At 48.6% G+C, this 25,175-nt stretch overlaps 1 protein-coding gene across 1 annotated transcript in view; it reads right to left on the bottom strand.

Moving 5' to 3' along the window:
• GAB2 (GRB2 associated binding protein 2) overlaps positions 1 to 25,175 on the bottom strand; it is a 97,890-nt gene that overhangs the window by 10,867 nt on the left and 61,848 nt on the right. Inside the window, exons 3-7 of the mRNA XM_074918404.1 lie at positions 8,660 to 8,900; positions 4,480 to 5,066; positions 3,404 to 3,498; positions 2,352 to 2,634; positions 1,292 to 1,382 (exon numbers count right to left, since the gene is read on the bottom strand). Of these exons, the coding sequence (XP_074774505.1) occupies positions 1,292 to 1,382; positions 2,352 to 2,634; positions 3,404 to 3,498; positions 4,480 to 5,066; positions 8,660 to 8,900 (1,297 nt within the window). The remainder of the gene's footprint in view (positions 1 to 1,291; positions 1,383 to 2,351; positions 2,635 to 3,403; positions 3,499 to 4,479; positions 5,067 to 8,659; positions 8,901 to 25,175) is intronic.

Below are 25,175 nucleotides of genomic sequence, written 5' to 3'. Positions count from 1 at the left end.
TCTAATTATACAGAATAACATAATGCAATCAGCATCTGGCATTAAAGCTTGTGTCTTAAAAAGCTATTTGTTGCCTTGCAGTAGAGGCAGAGTCATATGATTAGCTGATAAGGGAAAAATCCATTAGCTTCTCCGGGTTCGGATGTCTTGTCAATCAAACCCCACTCACTGTTTCCTGGTGCAGTGATTTCAGCACGCAGTGCTCATGCCCTGCAGTCAGTCTCCACACAATCCAATTTATTAGAGAAGTCATAGCAGCCAAGCTTTGCTTCTGCCTTTCATTGGACAACATCAGACCACGAATTAGCAGCAGAACTGGAATTGTGCGAATCCTGTTATTTTTGGCCGGCAGACTTTGCTCTGAAGTGCTTTGGTTTCATTTTGCAGACTTCCTTCAGGCTAGGCTTTGCTTTCAAGGCAATCAAAACACAGCTTGGTCAGATCCTGTGAGTGTCACCCTGCATTTTGAGACTGCAGTGGGGTTTTCTGGATGTGAAATCATGCTGCGCACCCCTAGTGAAGCTGAGTCGGGGTGGCTCAGCTGGGTCATGAGTCGTGGTGGACCACAGGTCCTGTGTCAGAGCCACAGCTCTCCAGGAGTTGTCAGAACCCAGAAACAGGAAAAGTCTTCAAGGGATCTTAATTAGCTGCTTGGCCGCATGCTGGGCTTTCATGTGAAATCCCAACCTAAACGAATTTATCTTCCCGCCACAAGCTGTGATGTGGGGAAATATGACTCTGGGGGTCCAAGAGAAGAGCCCCTCTACTTCAACAGCATCTGGCTATGAAGTGACCAAGAAAACCCCAAATAGCCCTGGTGTAGCAGGGTATTTTAGGATAGAATTACTCCATAAATGCCTGTCTTCCCAGATAGCTCCTGATGGTCCCTGATGGGGGTAAGGTGTTGGGCAAAGTGGACTTTCAGCCCAGTGCAGATGGTGCATGACTCAGCTCTGCAGCTCCTGTTTCTAAAATTGACAAAGAACACACCGAAGGCTGAAGGGATCATCCAGCTTTTGGGGAAATTTGGCTGAAGTCTGGACTTACTTCTACCTTGACTCAAGGTGGTCCATGAGAAACATGCTTCTTCAACAAGAAGAGATGGTGGGCCAGGAGAAACCTCTGCAGCAAGTGGAGGCAGGAGGACAGCTGACATCCCCCTTGCACTCAGTCAGGTATGTTTAATTCGTGACAGAAGTGACAGTGAGGCTACATGTGGACACCAGCGAGAGCAAGACCAGCGATCTGCTGTGGAAACAGAGTGAGAATTCATACCCCAACCATTACTCACGTTGGCCTGGACCAGGATTTTGTGACCGGCGATTTGAAGGGAAGCTCATCGATGACAGTGTTGTTCCTCAGGTCCAGTGGTGATGGCTTTGCTAGGGAGGAGAAAAGTCTTTATTCAGAGGCAGCACATTCCTACAATTCAGTGTCCATGACTGGCATGAGATGGTCCCCAAGAAATTGTTGGTTGCTTCCCATTCTGCTAATCAGCTCCCCAGCTCTCCTTGCTGATGACAAATACCCCCAACCAAAATCTCCACACTCATTTACACAGGACTGGGGGAAAACAGTCAACTTCTCCTTCCGGCTCTCAGACCCAAAGTGGATGTGTGGCACCAGAAGGGCAATGTGCCTCCCAGGGAATGGACAGCTGCTAAAAATGCCCAAGCCTTTTAGATGGGGACAAGACCAGGCTCTGCCAGCCCTGAGCTGCCTCTGGCCACAGCGTTTCTCTATATGGAAAGTGAAAGGACATCTGCAGGGTAACATGAAAGCTCTTCTCATCCTGAGTGGTTCATTAGGTGGAAGAGAAGACTGCTGCACTACGGCCCAGCCCTCACCTAGCATGTTGATGGGGTTAGGTGCTGACACCCTAATGATGGGAGCCCTCCTCCTTGGCATCTCCTTGATGACCTGTTGGACGATGGTTTGGGGTAGGACTTGGAGGATGTAGGCAAAGCCCTGAGGGAAGACCTGTCTAGATCTAACCAGTAGGAAACAGTAGGAGAAATTTGGGTCATTTGAATACAACACAGAGATTCTGGGGTGGAGTGCAGGAGGGGTGCAGGCAAAGGAGGTGAGATCCTGTCTGTGATGTATCTCTGGTGAAGGCCAGGAAGGCTTTGAGATAGGCTGTTCAAGTACCACGAAAGCTGCATTTGCACCAATAGTCCTCCTGAAAGAGGAGGGGATGGGGAAGATCTGAAGATCTGGCTGTGCTGGCGGTAGCAAAGCACACCTCACATAGAACTCAATCAAGTGTGCACAAAATGACAGATGTAGTCCGAAGTATTACAAGAACAGAAGGTTCCTAGACAGATTTGCTCACAAACAAACGTTCTTACCTTTCCGGTCAGGTTTGAGATTGCGGTTGACTGGTGGGGGCTGGATTTCACTCAACCGTCTGTGGCACTGCGCCATGGCTCCTCCTTTATGCACGGGGACGGTGGCTGAGGACAATCCCACCAGATCAAAGTGATGCGGCCCAGGGCTCATAGGAATGTAGAGATTTTGGGCATTGTCGTTGGCTTTCTCGGTGTGGATCAGGGGTGAGGAACCAGGGTTCATGGGGACGTAGTTGTCCTCAGAGTCGGTGCTATGGGAGCGGGCCACTGCTGCCTTGGCTTGCTGGGGGACAATTGGGAGGATGTGCTGTGACAATCAAGACACTGCTAAATCCCATCCCATTATAAACCCTTTCATCTCACCACCACTGAACACACACGTGAGGTGGGACCAGCTCTAAAATCTCAGCACAAACAGAAGAGATGGTCTGTTCCCTCCTTGGCCAGCAGTTTGCCCTGAGAAGGTCTACCTCTAGTTTCCAAGACATTGCAACATCTGAGTTCAGGGAAAGGTCTTAATCGCCCCAGACTTGACCGTCTTCTCATGATCACAATGAGCTGCAGAAGCATGCTTAACCTGGAAAGTAATTTTTCCCTAGGTTCTGGCCATGACTAAAATGCAGTATGAAAGGCTGCTTTAATGTCATTTCCAGCTCAGGAAGTCTTAGAAAGTGCACAAAAGAGGCTGTTCTGGCAACATGTCAAAATTCCGCTCAGCAGCATCCCAGGCTTTCAGGAAGAAGCCAAACTTCTGGGTGCTTTTTTTGGATCAAAGCTCCAGGCTTTGGGTCAAAGCTCCAGACCCATATACAGAATGTATCTTGTGGAAGCACCCAAAGCAAAGCTCTGCATGTGGTGCTGGATTAGGTCGTTGTCCCTCCATCTCTACCCTGCAGGCCGCTATGGTTTTAACTGAAACCAGTAATAAAACCTTTCTTGATTTAGCTCTGAAGGACTGGGCTGTGAGGTCCAACCCGGAACCAACCTGCCTCTGAATCTATAAGGTGCAAATGGTTCCTATAGTGTGGTGGCCAATGCCAAGGCCAACTCACCAGGTAGGAGTGGTACCCGTCGTTCATCGACTCAACTGACTGCACAGCGCTGCTGCCCCCGTGCTGGGGGTATTCGTACGTCTCGCAAGAAGAAGCTGCAACACAACCACAAAAGCACAATGTGTCCCGGCACAACTGGTAATAAAAGGGGCCCCTGAAAACAAAATCCAGGTACTGGGAGGGCAATATCTGTTCTTGATGAATGAGATGCTGGTGGAAAGACATGTTTTTTAGCCTGTCACAGACTCCCTGCTATGCTTCCTCCTGATTAGCATCTCTCTAATGTGTCAACGCAACCGCACGTGCTACACGGACCTATCAAAGTGCTGCAAAATCCCAGGGGTAAAGACATCAGGTAAGGTAGATCATGGTGAAAAAACTGTTAAGGGGCAGCTCACTCAGCAGATGTAAGGGCTGGCAGCCTCCAGTACGGGTGGATGGGGTGCTAAGCTCCTAGACTGGTCTGTCTGCTGCTCAGCATGGGTCTGATCTCAGCCTAAATGTCGGTATTTAGGTAGAAGGAGATGGAAGAGGCATTTTAGGGAGCTGTGTGCATCATTTACAGTATGTTTTCTCTCCAGCCACCTCTTCTAAGTTACTTTGCAACTATCTCATGCTATGGTTTGGAAAAGGCACGTTTATCCACAGCCCATCCATGGCCAATGGGAAGGGCGGTTCTGCTGCACTGGGGATGTTGGACCTTGGAAAAGTGCAAAATTATGTCCCTGTCTGGTCAGCAAAACGAAGGCAGCTCCAGGCTGAAGTATGTTCTGATAAACCTGGTTACAAATTAAAGTAAAAGAAAGCTAAAAATGGCTGAAATCACCAAAATCTGGTGAAGGGCTGCATGGGCAAGCAGGTTTGGGGTTTTGGTTCAAGGCACAACACAGACAAGAGCTAGCTGAGCAGCCTCTCCTTGCTTGGGCCAGATCCTGACCAGGGAGAACTTCTTTGTGTTCAACCCCTGTGGCTGATGCCAACAGCCACCCCACCCCTACAGCAACCCAATGGGACCTGCCCTTCCAAGGCTGCTAGAGAGGTCAAAGCCACCCCCTGCTCCCCACCCCCAAATTCACCTCGGTGCAGCCTGCTGTTCTCCACCGCTGGCAGTGTGTTTCTCCGGGGAATGGTGGCTGCCATGGGGGCCAGACCTAAGCTTTCACCAGGCTGGGGCCGCTGGGGTGGGCTGCCCCATCGCTGCTCTGTCTGCCCAGGTTTTGGGGGCCGCGGGGGTGGTGCAGCAGGTGAGTCGCTGGCGGCCACAGCCAGAGCGTTGTGGTTCTTGTCCAGTGTAAATGTCCTGGGGATCTGGTAGACGGAGAGTGGGGTGGCAGGGATGTCATAGGAGTCCGTGGAGAGCTCCCCAAACTCCTTGCATAGAGTGTTGTTGGGAGTCTTGTAGGTGTAGACCTCCTCGTTATCTGTTTCGGAGCTCGTGAGGCTCGACTTGGGGTGGGTGTAGGAACCGAAGGCGCGTGGGAGGTCATACGCACTGTCCCTGAACTCCGAGTTGTGCCGGCTGGGTTTTGGCAAGCTGTAAAAGCCATGGAGCTGCCCACCAACCCCATTCATGCAGTGGCCGTTGCCCTGTGAGAGCTTCTGGACTGCCGTGTCACTCCGCATGAAGAAGGTGGACCTCGTGGCTTGGGAGAAGCTGGCGCTCCTGCAGAGAAAGGAGAGAAGGGGCTGAGATGGGGCGACAGCCAGTCATGGGTGCACCAAGCTCTGCTCCCCTTGTTTGTCACCTTCCCAACACTCATTGCCCAACCCCAGGGCAATGGGAACATCTCACACCCCTCCTAACATGCCCACAACCCATTTTATCCTGAAACACTTTCAAAATGTCTCTGTCCCAGGTGGTAGGTACATGCATCCAGCTCCATGATAGGGCTATGGGCTTGTTGGGCAAGAACGAGCCTTTTATCTGGACATAAATTTCTCCAAAAGGGCAATTTTCACACCAGGTGGCAGTGACTGAAGACACGGCTGCCAAGAGCCACCCCATCAGCATCACCATCACACGTTGGCCGCCTGTCCACAGGGCAGGAGGGAGCATTACTCTCACTTGTGCCTTGCAAATATGTTTGAGAGGGACCAGAAAAATCCCTGATGGTGATTATTTCAAAGCCTCCAGCCATGCTACCACCCTGCCCTCTTGCAGGACAAGCCCTGGGGAGGTGAGGACCGTCCCCAGCTGGGATTTGGGGTTTGCAGCCCTGATCCACAGCGGAGGAAGAATGAACCTCAGAGGTGAATTCAGATTTATAAAAGTCCTTGAGTGCCCCAAGGTGTCACTAGGTTCATGCCTTCCTAATGATTCCTCAATTTGCATTGTGGTCATGCCTGGGGACACTAGCCAGGACGGAGGGTGAGCACTGCGGAGACCTTGGTCCTCTAACGACCACTCATTAGCCACCCTTCCTCCACCAATTCCCTCCAAGGGGTTTCATCTCCTGTTTTATCCCTCCTACTGCTTCCTCTTTCAACACTCCAACGTTGCAGAAGATGATGACCCCAGTGGGCTTGGCTTTCTGCACCCATAACCCCAGCAGATGACATTCTCTTGAGCCAGGGAATGCTTGAATTGGCCCCTTGGGACTTTTCTCTCCCCTATCCTCAACCCCTGCCACTGCTAAGCAGCTTCCCATTCTGCTCTGCAAGACTTTGGAAAACACAAGCATCACTGCGGAAGCTCTGGGACACAAAGGCAAGGTGTGTCAGAGCCAAGCACAGGTGATAAGAATACCTTCCCCTGGGCTGGCTGAAGCACTGTGGGAGAAGAAAATATGGCAAACCCCTGAAAAAGGGTTACCCCACTGTGAAGAGCTAATGCATATGCACCAGGAGAGGGTGAGAGGTAGCCCTGGGCTAGGTGTTTTTGTTTGCACAGGTATAACCATGCACACAGGTCAGGCTTTTGGGGACCACATGCTCGCAGCCAGGAAGGGTTCAGCCAGCCCCATTTAACCATCGCCCCGTGGAAAAGTCCTGCCCTGTATCAATCCCTGTGCTGGGAAAAGGTGAAACGGTTATGCGGCAGGTTTCCAGTTGTGGCAAATCCCTGGGGAAGTGCCAGCCCTATGGGAAAAGCTGGGAGATGCTGGTATGCACCGCTCTGGCGGGGTTGATGCTCTGCAGGGACAACAGGGACTCTGTTTCATGGAGCCAGCACGAGATGGCGCTCAGAAATAGGGCTTATTTGGGATAAAAACAAGTGATGCTGCGATATGACAAACGAATCCCTGCCACCTTTGGAGCTCGATCTGCCTGGGAGACGTTTGGGCTCTGGCAAGGTCCCTTCAGCCGAGGACTTGAAACATCTCATGGGTTAATTACTCAGCGTTGCCCACCAATTAGCTACTATTACCCTCATTTTATGGATGAGTAAAGTAAGAGCTCTGCAGCTGAAAGGGGAGGGACTCCCAGCAGTCCTGTAGCCTGGCCCCATGCACTGGGCATTGATCAGGGTGATGATTTCTGACCCAGTTTTAGAAGCTGCCACTGGCCAGTTTGTCTCTACCCACCAAAGCAGCAGTGCTTGTTCCCTCCTCCTCCAGGTCCCAGCCACGCTTGGGCTCTTAGAGGGTGGCTTTTAGGTATCCTCACAGCTGGAGCGTCAGAGGGCCTTTTTCTAAACAGTGTTCCATTAACTCCATCTGAAGTTAATCTTGCTGTGCCTTTTTCTGTTGTTGTTTTTCGGGTAGGGAAAGGCAGCTGCAGCAGGAAAGCCCAGCGGAGGCTGCAGCCTGGGCTCTGCTCTCACCTCACGCCAGCTGGGCTCCGACTGCCTCTCCCTCCCTCCCTCCTCGCCTGTCTTGTGAGCCAAAACTCTTTACACCAAAAAACCTCCTCGCTATTTAAGGCAACCGGCTGGGTTCTGAGGCAGAGAGCTGTCGCTCGCTCAGAAATACCACATCATGCGCCACCGGCTGCCGCGAAGCCCAGCAGGGGTGAACAGCAGAGTGGTGCAAACTCTGCCCATCCCTCTGTTTGTTTTTTTTTTTTTTTCTAGTTAAAAGCAGGAATTAGGGCCCCGTCTCCAGGGTCACAGATTGGGAGGGGTGTCTGGAGGTTATCTGGTCCAACATCCCTGGGCTCAAGCAAGGCCATCCAGAGGCAGTTGCCTGCTACCATGTCCAGATGGCTTCTGAATATCTCCAAGGATGGAGACTCCACAACCTCTCTGGGCAATCTGTACCAGCGCTCAGGCACCCTCACATTGAAAAAGTATCTCCTAATATTCAGAGGGACCCTCCTGTGTGTCAGTTTGTGCCAGTTGCCTCTGGTCACACCCACTGGGCACTGCTGACAAGACCCTGACTCCATCTGCTTTGCACCCTCCCTGCAGGTATTTATATACATTGATGAGATCCCCCTGAGCCTTCTCTTCTCCAGGCTGAACAGTCCCAGCTCTGTCAACCTTTCATCATAGAAGAGATGCTCCAGTCCCTTCAGCATCTTCATGGCCATTTGCTCCACTCTGTCCAGTATGTCCATGTCTCTCTTGTACTGGGGAGCCCAGCACTGGACCCAGCACTCCAGGTGTGGCTTCACCAGTGCTGAGTAGAGGGGAAGGATCACCTCCCTTGATCTGCTGCCAATCCTTGGCTAGTGCAGCCCAGGATACCGTTTGCCTTCTTGGCTGCAAGGACCCATTGCTGGCTCGTGTTCACCTTGGTGTCCACCAGGACCCTCAGGTCCTTTTCTGCCAATCTGCTTTCCACCTGGGTGACCCCCAGCATATATTGGTGCTTGGGGTTGTTCCTGCCCAGGTGCAGGACTTTACATTTCTCCATGTTGAACTTCAGGAGGTTCCTTCTGGCCCGTTTCACCCGTCTGTTGAGGTCCCTCTGGCGTATCAGCAGGACCACCTGGTATATAAGCCACTCCTCCCAGCTTGGTGTCATCAGCGAAATGGCTGAGGGTACACTCTGCGTCATCATCCAGATCATTAATAAACAGGACTGGACTCAGTATTGACCCCTAGTGACTGGCCTCCACCTAGACTTTTTGTCCCCCATCATCACCCTCTGGGTCTCGCCATTCAGCCACTTTTTAATACAACCCCGAAAGCCAGGATAGATGGGAGCTTGGAAGGTTGCTGCCCTGACCTCCTCCTCCCAACCACAAAGAGAGGATACCATCACTCAGGGTTTTCTCCAGGTGGGTTTTGAAGGACAGAGGTGGGATTGAGCCGCTCGCCCCCAGCCCTCCCTCAGCTGTCCCCAAAGTTTCCTCCCATGCGGTCCACAATACCTTGCGTTTTCTGACTTTCTGCTCATACACTGGTGGAGGAAAAGGTAGTCCTGGGGGGCACTGGCAGACAGGGTGCTCTGGAGGTGGCTGGCAGGCGAGTCAAAGGTGAACAGGGTGGGCTGGCTGGAGTGGGACGGTGCTGAGGACTTGCGCTCTCGCAGCAGGTGGTGGCTGGCGCTGCTAAGCTCTGCTGGGGAGGACCGTGGTGCATGGTTCATGGAGGCGATGCTCCTCAGGGTATCTGTGAAGGGAAAAAACACACCGGTGATCAGCTGGGCACAGCGACCCCACGGCCTGCGTTCCCAGGATTTGCCTTTCTTAAATGCTCTGGCATTTATGGAGCTTGGTGGGGTTTGCTTATTGGCCTCTGAGTGATGCACTCAGCAGCCTGCTCTTCTATTTGGAGCACATCCAACTACAGGTACCATGTAGGGAAATAAATAATTTATCATCTTCTATCACATGCTTAGTGGCTTACAGGGATGTCTGGGGGATGTCAGCCCAATTCATGGGCAGCTCAGTGGGTTGTTAAAAAGGAAAAGAAAGAGAAGAGCTTTCACATCACAGTTTCTGCTTCTGTTTTAGAGACCTCTGTAAGGGGCCTTAGAGATGTGATTTAAGTCATCCCCATCCCTCTGTGTAAGGGCATCAGTGTTATTTTACAGCTGGGTAAACTGAGGCATGGGGTGGGAGTGTGCATGGACATAATGACAGCAGAGATTAAAAATATTCCCACATTCCCCAATTCCCTATTAATTTTGTGATCTCGAAAGAGCTCCTCCTGTTTTCTGATAGTAGAATGGGATGCAGACCCAAGGCATGACTCCTAGTGCTGTCTCCCCTTGCTCAAGGAAAAATACACTTTAAAAAATTAAATTCACTTAAACCAAGGATGAATTTTTATAGCCAAGATGTAACCCCCCATTACAAAAAAATCTACAACCAAAGCCCCAGAAAACCCACAAGCTGCAGAATATTTTGGGACAGCTGATCCATCTCTGGCTGCAGAAGTCCATGCATGGTCTCCCTGCGATGCGTGCACTCTTGGCATGTGAAAAACACTCATCATGGTTCACTGAAGTCATCCTTTATAGCTGTGATTTATTTGGTACTGATGCAAAATGCAGAAAAAAACACAAACCCGAACAAAAGGGACATCTTTCCCTGAGTAAATCCACCCATTTTCTGCCACCACTGATTTAGGGATTGCTCCCAGGTTTCCTCCAGCACAATGTCCACCCGCTCTTCAAATTTGACTTCAGACACCCATAAAAGAACCTGCTCTGCCATGAGGATGAGGAGGATTTTACCAATTTCCAACCTCTTTTTTCCATTCCTTCCCTCCCTCAAATCCCAGATCCTACCAGAAATTTTGGGCCTGACTCTTACACTGCAGAGAAATGAGTTCTCTGAAAAATGGATGTCATGGCTTCAACAAGGAGATGTTCCACACGGGGTGATTTTTCACCGACTTCTGAATTGTGTCAAGATACAAAATCGATCTGCCTGCCGCTTGTTCACTGCTGCTACATTTTTTTCCTCGCGTTACTGCAAACTTCACCCAATGCAGAAACAGTACATTAATAAAAGCCAAAGAGCGTGGCTCGACTCTGTTGTTTGGTTTGTGCTAAACACAGAAAGAATCAATATTTAACATTGACATTAATGGTGGGGGATGAGAGCTTAAAACTCGGATTCCTGTCTTCTTTGCATGGGCATTAAAGATCCCTTGGTGCTTTTCATGGGAGTAAATGGCCATGTCAGTGTCCTTGGGCAAAACAGTGCCTTGACCCTCATTCTTATTAAATATTTATTCTGTAGCAGTGCAGACTGATCCCCGTTGGAAAAGGAGTCTTGAGAGCTCTGCGAGTCCCAGATCTTAGTCCCAGATCAAGTGTTTTGAGGTCAACAAGTGTGGTAGAGCTCATACGCACATTGCTATCAAAAACAGGGGGGCTGCACCCAAAGTACCTCTCAGGAACAGCCCCCTGGGTCTCGCTCCTCCTGAATCATGGCCAGGAATTGCCCATGACACTGGGCTTTGGCCAAGACTCTCCCAAGGGTGGTGGCAGGTTAGTGTTGTGTCCCCATCCCAGCATGAAGGTCGCCTCTGGGGACAACGGTGAACTGTGCTGGGTTGGGGTCCCTCTGCCCTGAGCAGTCCTCCAACACTACACTTGTAGGGTCTGCACTTGCCATTGCATGGAAAAGCCATGGCAGGCCAGAATATACCTGGAAGTTAGAAATTACACTGATTTATTTGTGCCAACACAGCCTAAGGGAAGAAATGGGGCTGCACAGAGGACACGGTCCCCAGCATCACTCCAGGGCACAGGAAACTCAGATCACAACATTTTGAGGAGCCCAGTAAATCCCGCACTGCCAGGGGACCTTAATCTTTTCCCCCAAATCAGTCTGATTTGGGGAAACCGGAGAGCATAGCACAAAAGACGAGCTCATTGAAAGCAGGATGAATTACTCCGCAGTTACTTCGACCACATAAAAGAAAACGGGGGCCAAAGGGGAGCAGGAGGCAATGCCCGGTAAAAGCACGTCCCTTCCCCGGGGGAAGCTGCTCTATCGGCGTCCGCATTGATTTTCAAAATTAATTCCCAGCTCGCTTCCCACAGCGACCCGGCCACTGAGAGCATTAGCGGGAGCCAATTCAGGACTCATATACTCCATTAGTTCTGTGAGATGAACTCCATAATAGCAGGTGAGAGATGGATTGCTTCATGGGGCTGGGAGGGTAGTGTAAGGGCTGGGAAGATAAATCCTGTGGCTGCAGAAGGGGACTGACAAGATTGCTCTGTATTTTTTGTGTTGTGGGGTTTTTTTGTGTTAGAAAAAAAGGGCAACTCATGTGCCCAGGTCACACGCTGACAATGGGTCCTGCTGGAGGGCAGAAAAGGAGGCAGTAAAGGAAATCAAGGTAGAAAAAGAGTATTTGATGACTAGTACATGCTAAAGGGAAAAGTCAAGACATTTGTGCTGTCACGTTGGCATGAAATGGAGAGAAGTCTCCATGAGGATAAAGCATATACGGTGAACTAAGAACCAGAGGTCCCAAAGCCATTTCAACTTGCCATGCTGCAGTCTCCAGCTCCTAAGTGAAGAGGACCAACACTCCTTTCCCATGTCCATGTGGGCACTTTGTGAATAAACTCCAGGGGGGTCCCATCTGGATGCCTTCACGCATTGGCCCCACCTGCATCGTGACCAAAGATGCTCAACTCAATCTGACCATGAGCCAAGAAGAATGATGCTTCTCCATCCCCCATGGCCATCTGCCTTGTGGGCACGGATAAACCCTTGGCCCTCCTTTATTGAACAGCATAGACATAGCTTTCAGATTCCTTGGCTTTACATTGAGACCTTATGTTGAGGGAATGTATCCAATACAGCCAAGGAGGGATAAGATCCTGTTCCAGTTCCTATTGCCATTCCCAGGGGGGCAAAGTTAAGGTTACGTAGTGGGCCATGTGGGAAGTGTCATCTCAACCCCACATTTCCTGACCGGTTGTCCTCCAAGTTTGGGGAATTGGAGTCTCATGATCTGGAAAAAGCAGCGTTGGGACGCCCACAACTTAAAATTCAATGTCAGCAGAACAGCTTGTATGTATACATCTCGCTGGGCTTGTGCTACAGATGTTGTGCTGGTCCCTGTCAGGAAGAGAGCCAGAGGCTTGACAGGAACGAGCCAGGACAGCCCTGCAAAACCCCATGGTGCCAGGTGGGCTTCTGTTGGCCGAAAGCTTGTCACTCACTACTCCAGGTTAAGATGTGCTTTTTCAGCCATGTGTTGCAGCACAGGGGGGAAAATAACCCTTCTTGTGAATCCATCCCTGAAGCAAAAATACACAACTGCGAGCATGGCCGGCAATGGGACGGACTAGGCTGGGATCCAGGAATTTTTTATGAATGTTTTCAATCCCCTGAAGTGGTATTTCCCTCCTTGCTGACAGCTCTGAATTCCCTTGCTCAGAACTCTCAACTATTGCTGTGTGCATATAGCTTCACACAATGTTCCTGGGCTTATCTGAGCAAAATAATTACTCAGCCTCCTTCGGAAAATGTTGCTCAGAATGGTCTTTTTCACTGGAGCTGCGACGTCAGCTTTCCCTGCCTGAAGACCGAGGCTGGGACTACAACTCCCTGTATCCCATGGCCTTGATGCCCCTGGGAAGGAGATGATTTTTGGGTGTAGCTAAATTTCTATGCTCTCATTGATGGTCACAGCAAAGGTGACAGGTTTGCTTGGCATCCCAGAGCAGCACGAAATTCCTTATGATGTCCACACCATACTGGCATCACACAAGGGCGAGCTGGACCAGGGGGCCTTGCAGATAAGGGCTCCTCAGATCTGCCCTGGCAAATAAGGCCACAGAATGCCTTGGATCATCCCACTGACTTTGTGCCAGTTAACATTTATGGGTGATGAGAATTTTTTTCAGGAGGAAATAGTAGAAATCTACTGGAAATAATCCCTAGGAGGGCGTGGGGCAGAGCATGCTCATGTGCTATCATCTTCCCCACTCTTTGGAGCAGCCACATCATTTATCATCAAAAAGAAAAAGCGTGAACCTTCTCGCATGGGAATCCACCTTCACCTCTGCTTTCACTGCCAGCTCACTCCTTGAGCACAAATGCAGAAAAGTAATTAAAAAAAAGACAAACAACCCTACCAAAACAAGCCCTCTGTGTGCTTCTCCTGGCAGGGAGAGAACAAACAACATGTCCGATGGATGAGTCACTGTGTCGCTGCACTGCCAGGAGGCCCTGGGATGCCATGGGGATGAGCATGGCACCCGAGGAACGTTTATTTACCAAGCTTTCCCTATCTCCTCCGAGTTGGATGACATTTGGAAAAGCTGTTGTCAGTCTGAGGCTGCCCTGGCAGGTCGCCCACTAAAGGTTTCCTCTGGCAGGTTAGTGGGAAAGGGTGTCTGATTTGGATAATTTGCCCTCTCCGGTTTCCATCAGCGTGGGGAGTCATGCGTGAGGACACAGGTACCCTTGTATTGCCCAAATTCTGGGTGCCAAGCAGGTGGAGTGGAGCTCCCCAAAAGTGAGGATGTGGCACAGCTGCATCCTCCACTGTAGAGGAGCTGAAGGGTGGGGACAAAAGTGACATTGGGCTTTTGAGCTTTTCCTTTCTAGTTTCTGCTGCTTATTCCCATTTGCTTTGAGAAACCGGTCAGGACTAGCCAAGGGAAAGCAGGAGCATCACCGCTTCATGGACTGGGATCTGCTGCACAGAGGGCTAAGGGCATGGTTTCTCTTGCCCAGTTTCAGCCATCTAAATGATACTTAGATTAAGCCCTTAGGTTTCCTCTACCGACAACAGTGAAATAGCCCAATTATTTAAGCATCTACCACAGGATGGGAAGAATTAGGTGAGAAAGAGTTGATGGGAGAGACAGTGAGATGAAGATGAGCAGCAATAAATAGCATCTTTCTGCCCATTAGTGTCAGTGTTCCGCTTGAATTTGTATGAAATGACTGAAAAATAGTAGTAACATAGGAGCATTTGCCTTGGAGAAGCATGGGAACTGGGGGAAAAAATCACAGTGCTGGAGAGTGAGTGAGCAAGAAGAGAGGGAAAGGAGCCAAGTCAGATCATCCTGACCTCAAAGCATTATATATCTCAGTTATTTTAACAGCAATCAATTCTTTGAAGGACAAAGGGGCAGAAGAGAGAGACACTGTAATAGAAACCATGCGATGCTTCTCCCTGGAGAACACAGGCTTGCTTCTGTGAGATGAGGCTGTGCCCAAAATCCCATCCCTGCCCTAGGAAACACCCCTGGGCGGCAGTGACCCAGCTCTGTATCATATCAGCACATGGCAGCTACTCTTTAAAGAGCAAATCTGCCGGTCGATTGTGGGGCCCAACCTTTCGAGTCAATATTTGGAGGCCTATTTGGCCAGATGGGGGTGCCCGGTGTGCACCTATTTATTTTTGTTATGAGGGCTTCAGTGCTGGAGATAAAATCAGATGAACGTGGATGCTCGCAGCCCTGGCTTACACACAACCTTGAACATCCCACCTGGGACAGCCTTATCTCCGAGCCCTGGAGTGGGACAATGACCTACAGCTGGGGATGAAGGACAATCCCAGGGCAGCAGCGTGGGCTGGGATAGGCTTCGTTTGCTCCACAGAACTAACCTCGTCTCCAACCCTCTGTTTCATGAATCATTGTCTCTGACATTGCAAAACCAATTTGATGAGGGATTAAATGGGGAAAAAAAAAAAAAAAAAAAAAGGCTGGAACAGAGGGAAAGGGCAAAGATGGTGGGCTGTAACTGCATAAAACACAAAGTGGTCTCAAGGAGGGTATTTTTGTGTTTTTCAGCATAGGGCTAAGCTAGCAAAAGCATGGCAATGGGGATGTGCAGAATTACCTCCGTTTTGTCTGTGTATGGCATATGCGATTCCTGCAGATGCCAGGGGGCATCCTTAGCAAATCTGGCTGGAGCTATGAGCAGTCTGTGGAGCCCAGTGCTGAAGGACAGGGATGTAGCTTTTGAAAGATAAGAGCTATCAAAAGAGATGACACATTTATATGAGAAAAAGTTTTTCCCCCTCCAGAGGCAGCCTCATGACAGCCCAGCACCAAACCAGCTTTCTCACTGTGCGAAATGAAGGTCTGACGTCCTGTTTTGGAGGATCACATCCGTTATTATTATTTATGATGATGATGATGATAATGATTAGTGCTTTCGGCATTTCGTAACTGGGCTTTCCGCTGGACATCATGCCACTGCAGTATCACCCAGTGCCATGGCCCAACATGCTGTCAAAGAGCAGAGCGAAAGCCCAGAAGCTAGTGCACCATCAACTTTGCACCCCCTAGCCTACGCAAAACTTGCTTTTAGGTCCTGACCAAGTTTCTTCTCATTCTCCTTATTGTTCACTGCGAGCAGTATGTGGAGGCCTTTCCTTGCGTGAGCAAACACGGGTGCACGCCTCACTTAGCAGGGATAGAAAAGGAGAAAAGATGAATTCCAGCCTAATCCCAGCCAGGGCTTCTTAATGGCTTGCTTTAAATTTTATAGCCCTTTTTATGGCGACGGGAGCGTAGGTCTTTAATGCTCTAGGAGAGTAAAGGAAAACTTTTGCTAGGAGGAAATGTGAACCCATTTTACTTATGCATGATTTAGTAGCATTTCTATTCAAGGGAGCGCACGAAAGGCCCAAATATTTGCACTTCATATTATAGAAGAACTGCCATTGCTGTCTCTTTACAGAAGTAATTTATTTCGATCTCTCCTTACCTTGGGGGAGAAACATTATAACTCCCAGTTTGCTGGGGAGTCAATAAAACGGCAGAGCTGTTAAGGGTCTGTTTCCCCATCACTCATCAAGACAGTGATGGGGAACGGAAAGAATCCTCAAATTTCTCCTCTCAGAGCCCCCTTCTTCATGGGTGCATTTGCACCTCTTCGTGGGACCAAACTGCAGGAGTTGGGCCCAGTTTTCCTCTCTATCTGGGACCAATGTCATTTTTTTCCCCCCGGCAGTATTTTAGCTGATGGGTTCAAAGGAAAGGGAGGTGGGTGTTGCACAAGGGGTAGAGGGGAAGATGGGAACAGGGATTGTGGTAGAGCCCCAGATTTTTCAGGTGAGCCTGGCATGCTCAGATGGGCAATATCAGCCACAGTGACAGCAAAAGCTGAAAGAAGAGACATAAGAAGTCATTAACCCTCATGGCTACAATACGAGCAAAGCGGCCCAGCGGTCAGTGTGAGCAAGGGTCAGTTCATCCCCAGAAAAGAGAATCACAGAATCATCTAGGTTGGAAAGGACCTGGAAGATCATCCAGTCCAACTGTTAACCCAGCACTGACAGTTCCCAACTCCACCAGATCCCTCAGCGCTGGGTCAGCCCGACTCTTCAACCCCTCCAGGGATGGGGACTCCACCACCTCCCTGGGCAGCCCATTCCAACGCCCAACAGCCCCTTCTGCAAAGAAATGCTTCCTAATATCCAGTCTAAACCTTCCCTGGTGCAACTTGAGGCCATTCCCTCTTGTCCTGTCGCTTACTACTAGGTTAAAGAGACTCATCCCCCTTCTCTGCACCCTCCTGTCAGGGAGCTGCAGAGGGCGATGAGGTCTCCCCTCAGCCTCCTCTTCTCTGGACTAAACCCCCCCAGTTCCCCCAGCCGCTCCCCAGCAGACCTGTGCTCCAGACCCTGCCCCAGCTCCGTTGCCCTTCTCTGGACACGCTCGAGTCATTCAATGGCCTTTTTGTAGTGAGGGGCCCAAAACTGAACCCAGGAATCGAGGGGCAGCCTCACCAGTGCCGAGTATGGGGCAAGATCAAAACATTCCCTTAGGGATGGAGACTCAAAAAAATAAAATAGTTTGGCTTGGGTTTTTTTCTTGTTTGAAGCTCAGCTCTCTCTTTTCCATCTTTGCAGCCTTTACTCTTAAAAGAAGCCTCTCTGCAAAGGTTTTCCGTGCAATTTTTTTCATTTAGGAGTATGGGCGTACTCTGTCCACATATTAGAATCATCTAAAGAAGCCCTGAAGGCAAAACCATTCCTAAAATGTTGAGTGTAAAATGGAAAAAGAAAAATCTCTGCAAGTGATAGGAGGGTTGCACCTTGCACAGCCACTCTCTAGCCGGGCCCTGCCACAGCAGCGCTTCAGCAAAAATGCAAACAGCTCAAAAAGCCATCCCGGATTTCTCTACACATCATTAAAAACCTGAGTCCTGCCCATTAGGCAGGCTATTAACAGTGCTTAGTGGAATCAGAGAAAGAAAAGGTCCCTTCTAGGGAGCTAGTCTCATTGCCCCAAGGTTAAAAATGCCTGTGACCCCCAAAGCTTTATGCATTCAGGAATCACCTGCAGTAAAGGTCTTCAGTATCAGCAAAAACCTGGAGGTTTTTCTCATCCTCTTCTTTTAAGACGCAATGATGGCAAAAGGACCTGGAATTTATTCCCTACACATCGACATAATCAAATAATATGCTAATGCTATTAGCATGGGACCTTGCATCGCAAATGACTTAGAATCATATTCTCTTTCAAAATACTAGAGTTTCATTTAGATTGGTCTCCACAGCAACCGGAAACGAACTGGAATAATGTTGGTTGAAAATCTTCATGACTGGGCATGGTGAATGAGGAATTTCACAGCAGGAATTGAGGGGAGAGCCATGAGGAGAGCTTGAGCCCACCAGGGTTGGTGGGCTTGTGCCAGTCATCTTTCACCCAACCAGTTAACAGCTGTGATAACGAACACAGGGACAAAATGAATTTGCATGTCCAGGAAGACTTCAAAGCATCCTGATGGAAAAGGGGCGAGTAGATAGGAGGTTCACACAGATGTGAAGCCTGAGGAGGCTTTCACAGAATCACAGAATCGTCTAGGTTGGAAAAGACCTTGAAGATCATCCAGCCCAACCACTGACCTAACATTGTTCCCAACTCCACCAGATCCCTCAGCACTATGTTGACCCGACTCTTCAACCCCTCCAGGGATGGGGACTCCACCACCTTCCCGGGCAGCACATTCCAACGCCCAACAGCCCCTTCTGCAAAGAAATGCTTCCCAATATCCAGTCTAAAAGTCCTCACTTTCTTGGTCCTCCTCCTCACGGATACTTTCTAAGTGGCCCCAGGAGAGAAACATATGACAATAGGTTTCATTGATGTTAGATCAGTTCTCATCTGTTAAACTCAAACCTGGTTATTTGAAAATGGCCTGAGGGGACACAGCTCCTGATCATGGGCCAGACTCCTTATCTTAGGGTTGTACAAGCACAGACCAGGAAGAAGGGGTTTGCTGCTGGCTTCTCTCCATTAAAATCGGACATTCTGCTCCTTCCTTCATCTCATCTGCTCTGCTCACAAGCTTGCCACAATGGGTGCTGTCTCCCATGAGGATCTGGGACGGGAAGGACCTGCAGCATCCTCTGGCCAGTGCCTACTAGCTGATCGCATGGTTTTGTCGCATGAAAATACTCCCCAAACCCCTTTGAAAATGAGCTGAGCTTTGCCATGCCATGGCTGGAAAACTACTGGTTAGAAACCAGCTTTAATTTCCCATGAAAATGTTTTCCCAGCTGCTCCACTCATCTTCCCTGCACTTGTTTCACTCTGCGGTCACTGTTACATCAGCGGACATTGTGCGATCCTCATCCCGGTTGGGGCTTCTCCGTGTTCCCCTAATAAAATGAGTAGTAGCAATGCGGCCCACAAAAATGTCTTTGAAAGCAATGTCAGAAAGTGGGAGGCGTCTCGCTTGAGAACGACTGGAAGTTCAGGCAATGAAAAGAAAACAGCCCCAACCAGTCTCTCAGTTCTGTTTGTAATTATCTGGGCTCCGGTGGGTGTTAAAACATCTGTACTGGTTTGGCAGGGACTGGGGAGTGCGGCTTGTGCCAAAGGCAAGAACTGGCGTGGGTTGAAAGCAGCACAGCAATACGTTAGCGTGGTATTTGCGCTCGGAAATGTGGGGCTGGCAGTCTCTCCCGCCAGCGCTTTTTGGTTAGGGTCAGCCCCAATCTTGTCCCCATCCTCTGTCCAACATAGCTTGTACCCCTCTGGGACCATCTCAAGGAAGAGCTGAAGGTGGTTAAAGGATATGCAGGGTTGGCTGGAGTCCTGAGTCCTGCTGGGTTTAACATCCTGCTGGACTTTGGTCGCCATCAGTTCAGCTCCACGTTACGCTCCTGCATTTCTTATCTCTGTGCACGACCGCTTGCACCTGGACACCCTCCATCTCCTGTCACGTCTGGTCACAGACAAGTAAATCTCTCCCCACTGGGTATTTCTGCACTGAGCAGCAAGGCAAGAGCCCAGCATGGATGTTGCTGTTTGAACCTTGTGCACTAAAGCATGGGCTGGTTTTGTGGTTATTTTTAACACACAGCAGCAGCAGAGCTGGTTTTAGTGGGGCAACGGAGTGTAATATAGAGCTTGGTCCTCAGGAGACTTGGGCAAGGCAGATTTATCACAGTCTTCATGAGGGTAATATTTTTGGATTTTGGCATTCCTCATCCCCTGACTCAGGAATAAAACATTCTCCAGCATCCGAAGACCTGGGCAAATCCTCTCTCCCCTGATGCTCTCTCATAGGTTGTGAACCATCCCATGGGCTTATTCAGCAGCTCTTTCGCCTTCCTCTTCCTCACTCAAACTCAGCTCACAAAGGGTGGTGAGCCCACCCTTAAAACCCGGAGGAGCCAGATTACATTATCACCCTTGCAGCTGTGCCCATCCTTGCACACACCACAGATGGTACCAGCACCCAGACCAAAATCCGCATCTTCTTGCCCGGTGCATCGCCCGTGCTTTGCGCTTGGCTTAGGGCCAGTTGAAAATATTCTGACATCCTCCAGCTGGAAAGCACCATTTAATCAAAATAGGAGCTTGCCAAGGGATTGCTTGCAGCCAGAAATTACAAGAAACCTTTAGAGGATAAAAGTGAATTTTAAGTAAAAAGGGAGAAGGTCAAGGTGTTTCAATTCATTCTCATCAGAGTGGATTTTTTTCGGGGGGTGGATTGCCATTCTTCAACCAAAGATCATCATCACGTGCTTTTTAGATGTGAAAGCACAATTCTGAGCAAAACTGTTGATTTTTTCTGAAATTCATTCAAATTCAGAATGAAAAGGTGTGAATCGAAAGCGATGCTGAAAGCGAATGAAATGGATTCCAGTGAGAGAGAAAAAAACCACGCCGAATTTTTACCACCTCTGACGTGGAGATTGTGATGAGCTTGTCACCTGCTCTGCTCACTGCAAGGGCAGTGTTCCCCCAGCATCAGTTCGCTCAGACTCCATACGTGCCACTTCTGAGAACTCTTTCTTTCTCACAGGAATGGGGTTTATTATTATTTTATTTTTTTTTTAACTACCTACATGACCTATGTTCGAACTTCATGTATTTGGCTGTCGAAACAGATCTGGATGAGATCCAACACGTGGTGCCCCTCCCATCACTATCACAGAGTCCTTCACCCATGGGATGAAAAGTGGTTTGTAACAAATACGCAGTGCATTGGATCCATTTGTCTCCGCAGATGCTGGAAGGAATAAGCTATGATATAATGGATTTTGGCTACAACCACAGGAATGCAGGAATTACCAGGACCAGACGACCAGAAACCAGCCTACTCCAGTTTTCGATCTCCAAACTCTTTAGAGACAGCTGAGAACTTCACAGCGATCACTCATGCAGCAACGCACCCGCAGGGAAAACTGATTTGTGTCTCGCTTCATCATTTGTAAACCTTATTAAAGCAAATATTTTAACTCAGCTAATACAACTGAGGGCATTCTTGCCCTCATGGCAGTATTAATTCTTTAAACCACTTTATCCGTAAAACAAACCACTCTGTGTCATACAGGTCTGTGAGCACAGGGTTGGTCCTCCCTTCAAACTGCACCAGGAGACACCAGACAGTAGTGTGTGTTCTCGTTACTATCTCAGTGGATTTTTTAACTGCAAGAAGCACTGTTTGTCCAGGGCTAGGACGCTGTGGACTTATCTGCATAAAAATATTTGTGGCAGGCAGAGGACAGGGTGGTCCTTCCAGCTACGTGCCAAAAAAATTCAAAGCATTTGCAAGTCTGTACTCTGAATTCTTCTTAAAGGTAGAAGAAATGGTGCAAGCTGAGTTTTTGGAGCAACCCAGCAGGATCTTAGACATTCAGAAGGAGTTATGTTGATGCCAAAGAAGTCATACAACGGTGTTTAAAACCTGTAATAAAGCTGTAAAAGTGTGAATGAGCTTCAAGTGAAAATCACAAATCCACCCCTTTCTTAGACTCATGGAACTAAGTCTGGGGATGAAGAAAAGCCATGGGAGTCACGAAACTGGGATTGAGGTACTTAAAAAAAAAAAAAAAAAAGAACAAATACTGAAGAGACACCACAGTGTTCTCCAGGAAAGACAGTCTTCTGCTCTGTGAGGAATTTTTCAGACAAATTTCAAGAGAGAAAGGCAGCATTTTCACCTAGATCATGTTGTTGACCAGGTTTTGACCCTTATACTAATCATCAAAGCAACCATCAGCTAGCAAAGAGACTCATCACAGAATTTATGGATTTCAAGTGGGTATTTGAAAAACTTCATCATGACTCATTTGAGAGCAATGTGAACCGTTATGGCAAGCCAGCAAAAATAATTACCATCATAAAGGCTTTGTATCAAGGTTGAGCCTGTGCAAAGTATATGCAGGCTCGAGGGAATGATTTACACAGATAGCAATGTCAAACAAGGTGGTGCTTGGCAGGGCAGGTGATCTGCTGTGAGATAAAGGTGAGGATGGAGCCACGGGCAGTGCAATAGCCATTCGCTACACTTTTATATGTGACGAAGTATTTACAAGTGCCTGAGTGCCCAGACGCCTGCCCAATACGACAAAAAAGAGAATTAGTTCTCAGTTATGAAAAAAAAAAATAAAAAAAGCAAATGCAATGAGTCACTCAACTCCAGCTTACTTTCAAGAGCAATGGCATACAAGAACAGGGGCAGTTTATATATTTGGCAGTGAAATGATGGAAGGCAATCATACCAAAAATTGGCAAGGAGCAGCTGTGTTGGCCAGGATGGGATTTGGTCATGTGGAGCTGAAAGAACACATGATGAAATTTTTGAGGTGAAACGTTATTTTCCATCCTAATAAATAGATATAAAGGATAGCAATCAATCAAAGGTGCAAACGAGTCAGATGCATTCCGCGGGCATGTGACAATGACCCAGTAAGTATGAAAGGAAGCTGAATCCCCAGTAAGAGACAATGTCAAAGCTTCACCACATGCCATGGAACAGCTGGAGGACTATGAGGGACGTCACACAGAGCAAAAAGGGTAAGAAAACATGAGTCTGGACTTAACCAGAGACAAGGAGTATCAGATAATATTGCTGTGATACGGACTCAGACTAGGCAATGTCTCATCTCATGCTCTGCCCTCCCACCTTCCCGGTGATGCCGACAGGGAACAACCCCAGATTTACCTGCTGGGATTGCTGAGATATCTCAGCTCCTCACCATACTCTGAAGCCTGGTATTTCCCTGCAATCTTATGTTCATAAAAATCACTGAATATTTGGGTTGGAAAGGAACTCTGCAGATGGTTTAGTCCAACCCCCGTTCAAAATAGGGGCAGCTACAGCAGCTCAGGACTGTGTCCAGTTGGGTTTTGAGCATCTCTAAGGATGGAGACTCAAGTTGGGGTGTTTTTTCATGCTCAACTCTAAGAATTTGCTTCATCCTCCATGGCTTAAAGTGATCATAAGCATGGACCAATAGTTAAGCTGCTCCTTGAATGCCTGGGGGAAACCGTAACCCCCCTCCAGGTCTGACTTCCAGAGAGAGAAGAAGCAGGCTGAGAGCAAGGGGGGAACAGAAGAGATAAATGACATCTCATTTTCCTGGACAGCCTAATTTTTCATCAAGTTTTTCAGGAGCTGTGGCCAAGTGTCCCTTTGAAGACCATTCCAAGCCTTGAGGGAGCAGGCACCATCACCAAGCTGCCTCTGGCAGCAAATGGCTACAGGCAGAAGAAAAGATGCACCAACACGTCTATGCTGTGCCTTGATGATGAATCCCTTCGAGTAGAGGTTGCCTTTAGGCTCAGTGCTTGTGCAGCACCTAGCATAGCAGTAGACTGGTTTCTTGGCTACATCTACACCATGAGGGACCCTGAGAGATGTTCTCAGCCTTGCTGGAGGGAGCCAAGACGTGGCCAAGGGCACACATGTGGTCAGGTGTAACCCCACAGCCCAAGTAATAAATCACCAACATTGCAGCTCTGATATTGTACCACACTAAATAATGCAGAAGTATGTTTGAGAAGGAGGCAGTAATTATAACTGAAGCATAGAAACCATCTAGGGAAGAAGTGTTATCTTTCCAGATAAAATCAGTAATAAATGCTACTGCATTCATAAATAAAGATCAGACTGGAAACAAACCCTGAGTGGTGTCATGGAAAGTTCACAGCAATCGACAGCTTCACGGCTCCTTCCTGCTCCTTGTGCCTTCACTCAGAGGCTTTAAAGGCTTTAGAAAGATTTCCCTTTACTCAGGCTTGATTTTAATTGGAAATATAAAGCAATACAAAGCAGTAAACAAACAGGCATTGGGGTCCGGGAACTGAGAGGCTAAATCTGTCCTGGCTTTTATCAGGTTTTACAAAGCAGAGCTCAGGGCGTATAAACCATGGCCCCTATCAAAGGTTTGAAGGGAACAATGTGAAATATATGGATGGAAGAAAGGAGGAAATACGTTGGCTTGGGGGGGAAGAAGACTCATGCAGTGAAAAACTGCCTGAAATTATCTGCTGTGAAGGTCACTCTGATTTTCTCCCTTGTCCTCCAACTTGATCACACACACGTTTTGAGGTCCTATGTCCATCGTGTCTCCCAGCCTGGCCTCTATGTGTTGGACATTGCCTGCAGATCCGAGTCCCATCCTGATGCCCAAGCAGCTCTGCAGACACGGGGTACAGCTCCATGGACCCCAAAGCAGCACAGCTGGGACACATGGGCTAAAACAGTCCCAGGAACCTTTTGGGAAATATAAATGCCGGAGAATCTGACTACAAGTTTCCTCTCAGCTGGCCGACACCCAAAATGCCTCCCTCCCTCTCTCCCTCGATTTTGCTCAGACAGTGCCGCTTCGCCGGTCGCTTTGCTCCAAGCCCATCAGCTGTTTTTGTTTCCAAAGGCTTTGCGTGGTTTTGCTTTTTGATGTGATGCTGATACCGTCTGCCACACTCATTTTTCCACGGTCAGTAAGTCATCCTAAAAATTCCTCAGCGCCCATTAAACTAATGGGGCTGACCTGACACGCACAGGGCTCGTAGCAATAAAAGCCAATTATAAAATGAAGAATTATTTTAAATGGGTTTCTGATTCTGGGTACTGGGCCCAGGAGACAGCCCTGGGCAAGGCTGAGAGGTATGAATGCACCTTGACAATCTCTGCCGGGTAATCTGTGCTGGAAAGGCTGGGCTATGCTTTTTTTTTTCTAAAAAAACCCAAACCTCTTGAACTTCACTTTTCTCCCTTCCCTCCCAGCTCAAATCCCAGCCCTAGCTCAGCAAACCCAGTGGGACTTTGGCCAGGAAAGGGCAGGATTTTCCCCAAAGGCCCCAGTCCTCCAGTTCCATATTTATCTTCAGAAGAGGCTGGTCGGATACCCTTGTGCTGGGCGCCTGCTGGGAAACAGTCACGAAGAACTGGAGTATTTGGCTGTTGGTCTTTTTTGAAAGCTGAGCATAAATTTTCTTTTCTTTTTTTTTTTTTTTTTTTTTCTGGTTGATGGTTTTATTATTTTCAGCAAGATAAGAGCATTCTTTGCCTATAAACCTGGTGCTTCACAGATGGACTCATCCTCTGCCAGTTCCCATCAATGCTGGGTAAGGTTAAAGGGGGCTCAACTAACACATATCTCCCAGGGGTCTCTCTGGGATGGCAGAGTTATGACTTTGCAAACACAAGGCTGACATATATTCTGGATTTTTCCAGTCCCACCTCTCCAAAATAT

This window comes from Athene noctua, chromosome 1, assembly GCF_965140245.1.
Source record: "Athene noctua chromosome 1, bAthNoc1.hap1.1, whole genome shotgun sequence".
NCBI lineage: Eukaryota > Metazoa > Chordata > Aves > Strigiformes > Strigidae > Athene > Athene noctua.
Note: the sequence above shows the minus strand (reverse complement) of the source record. Positions and strands in the feature narration are given on the sequence as shown.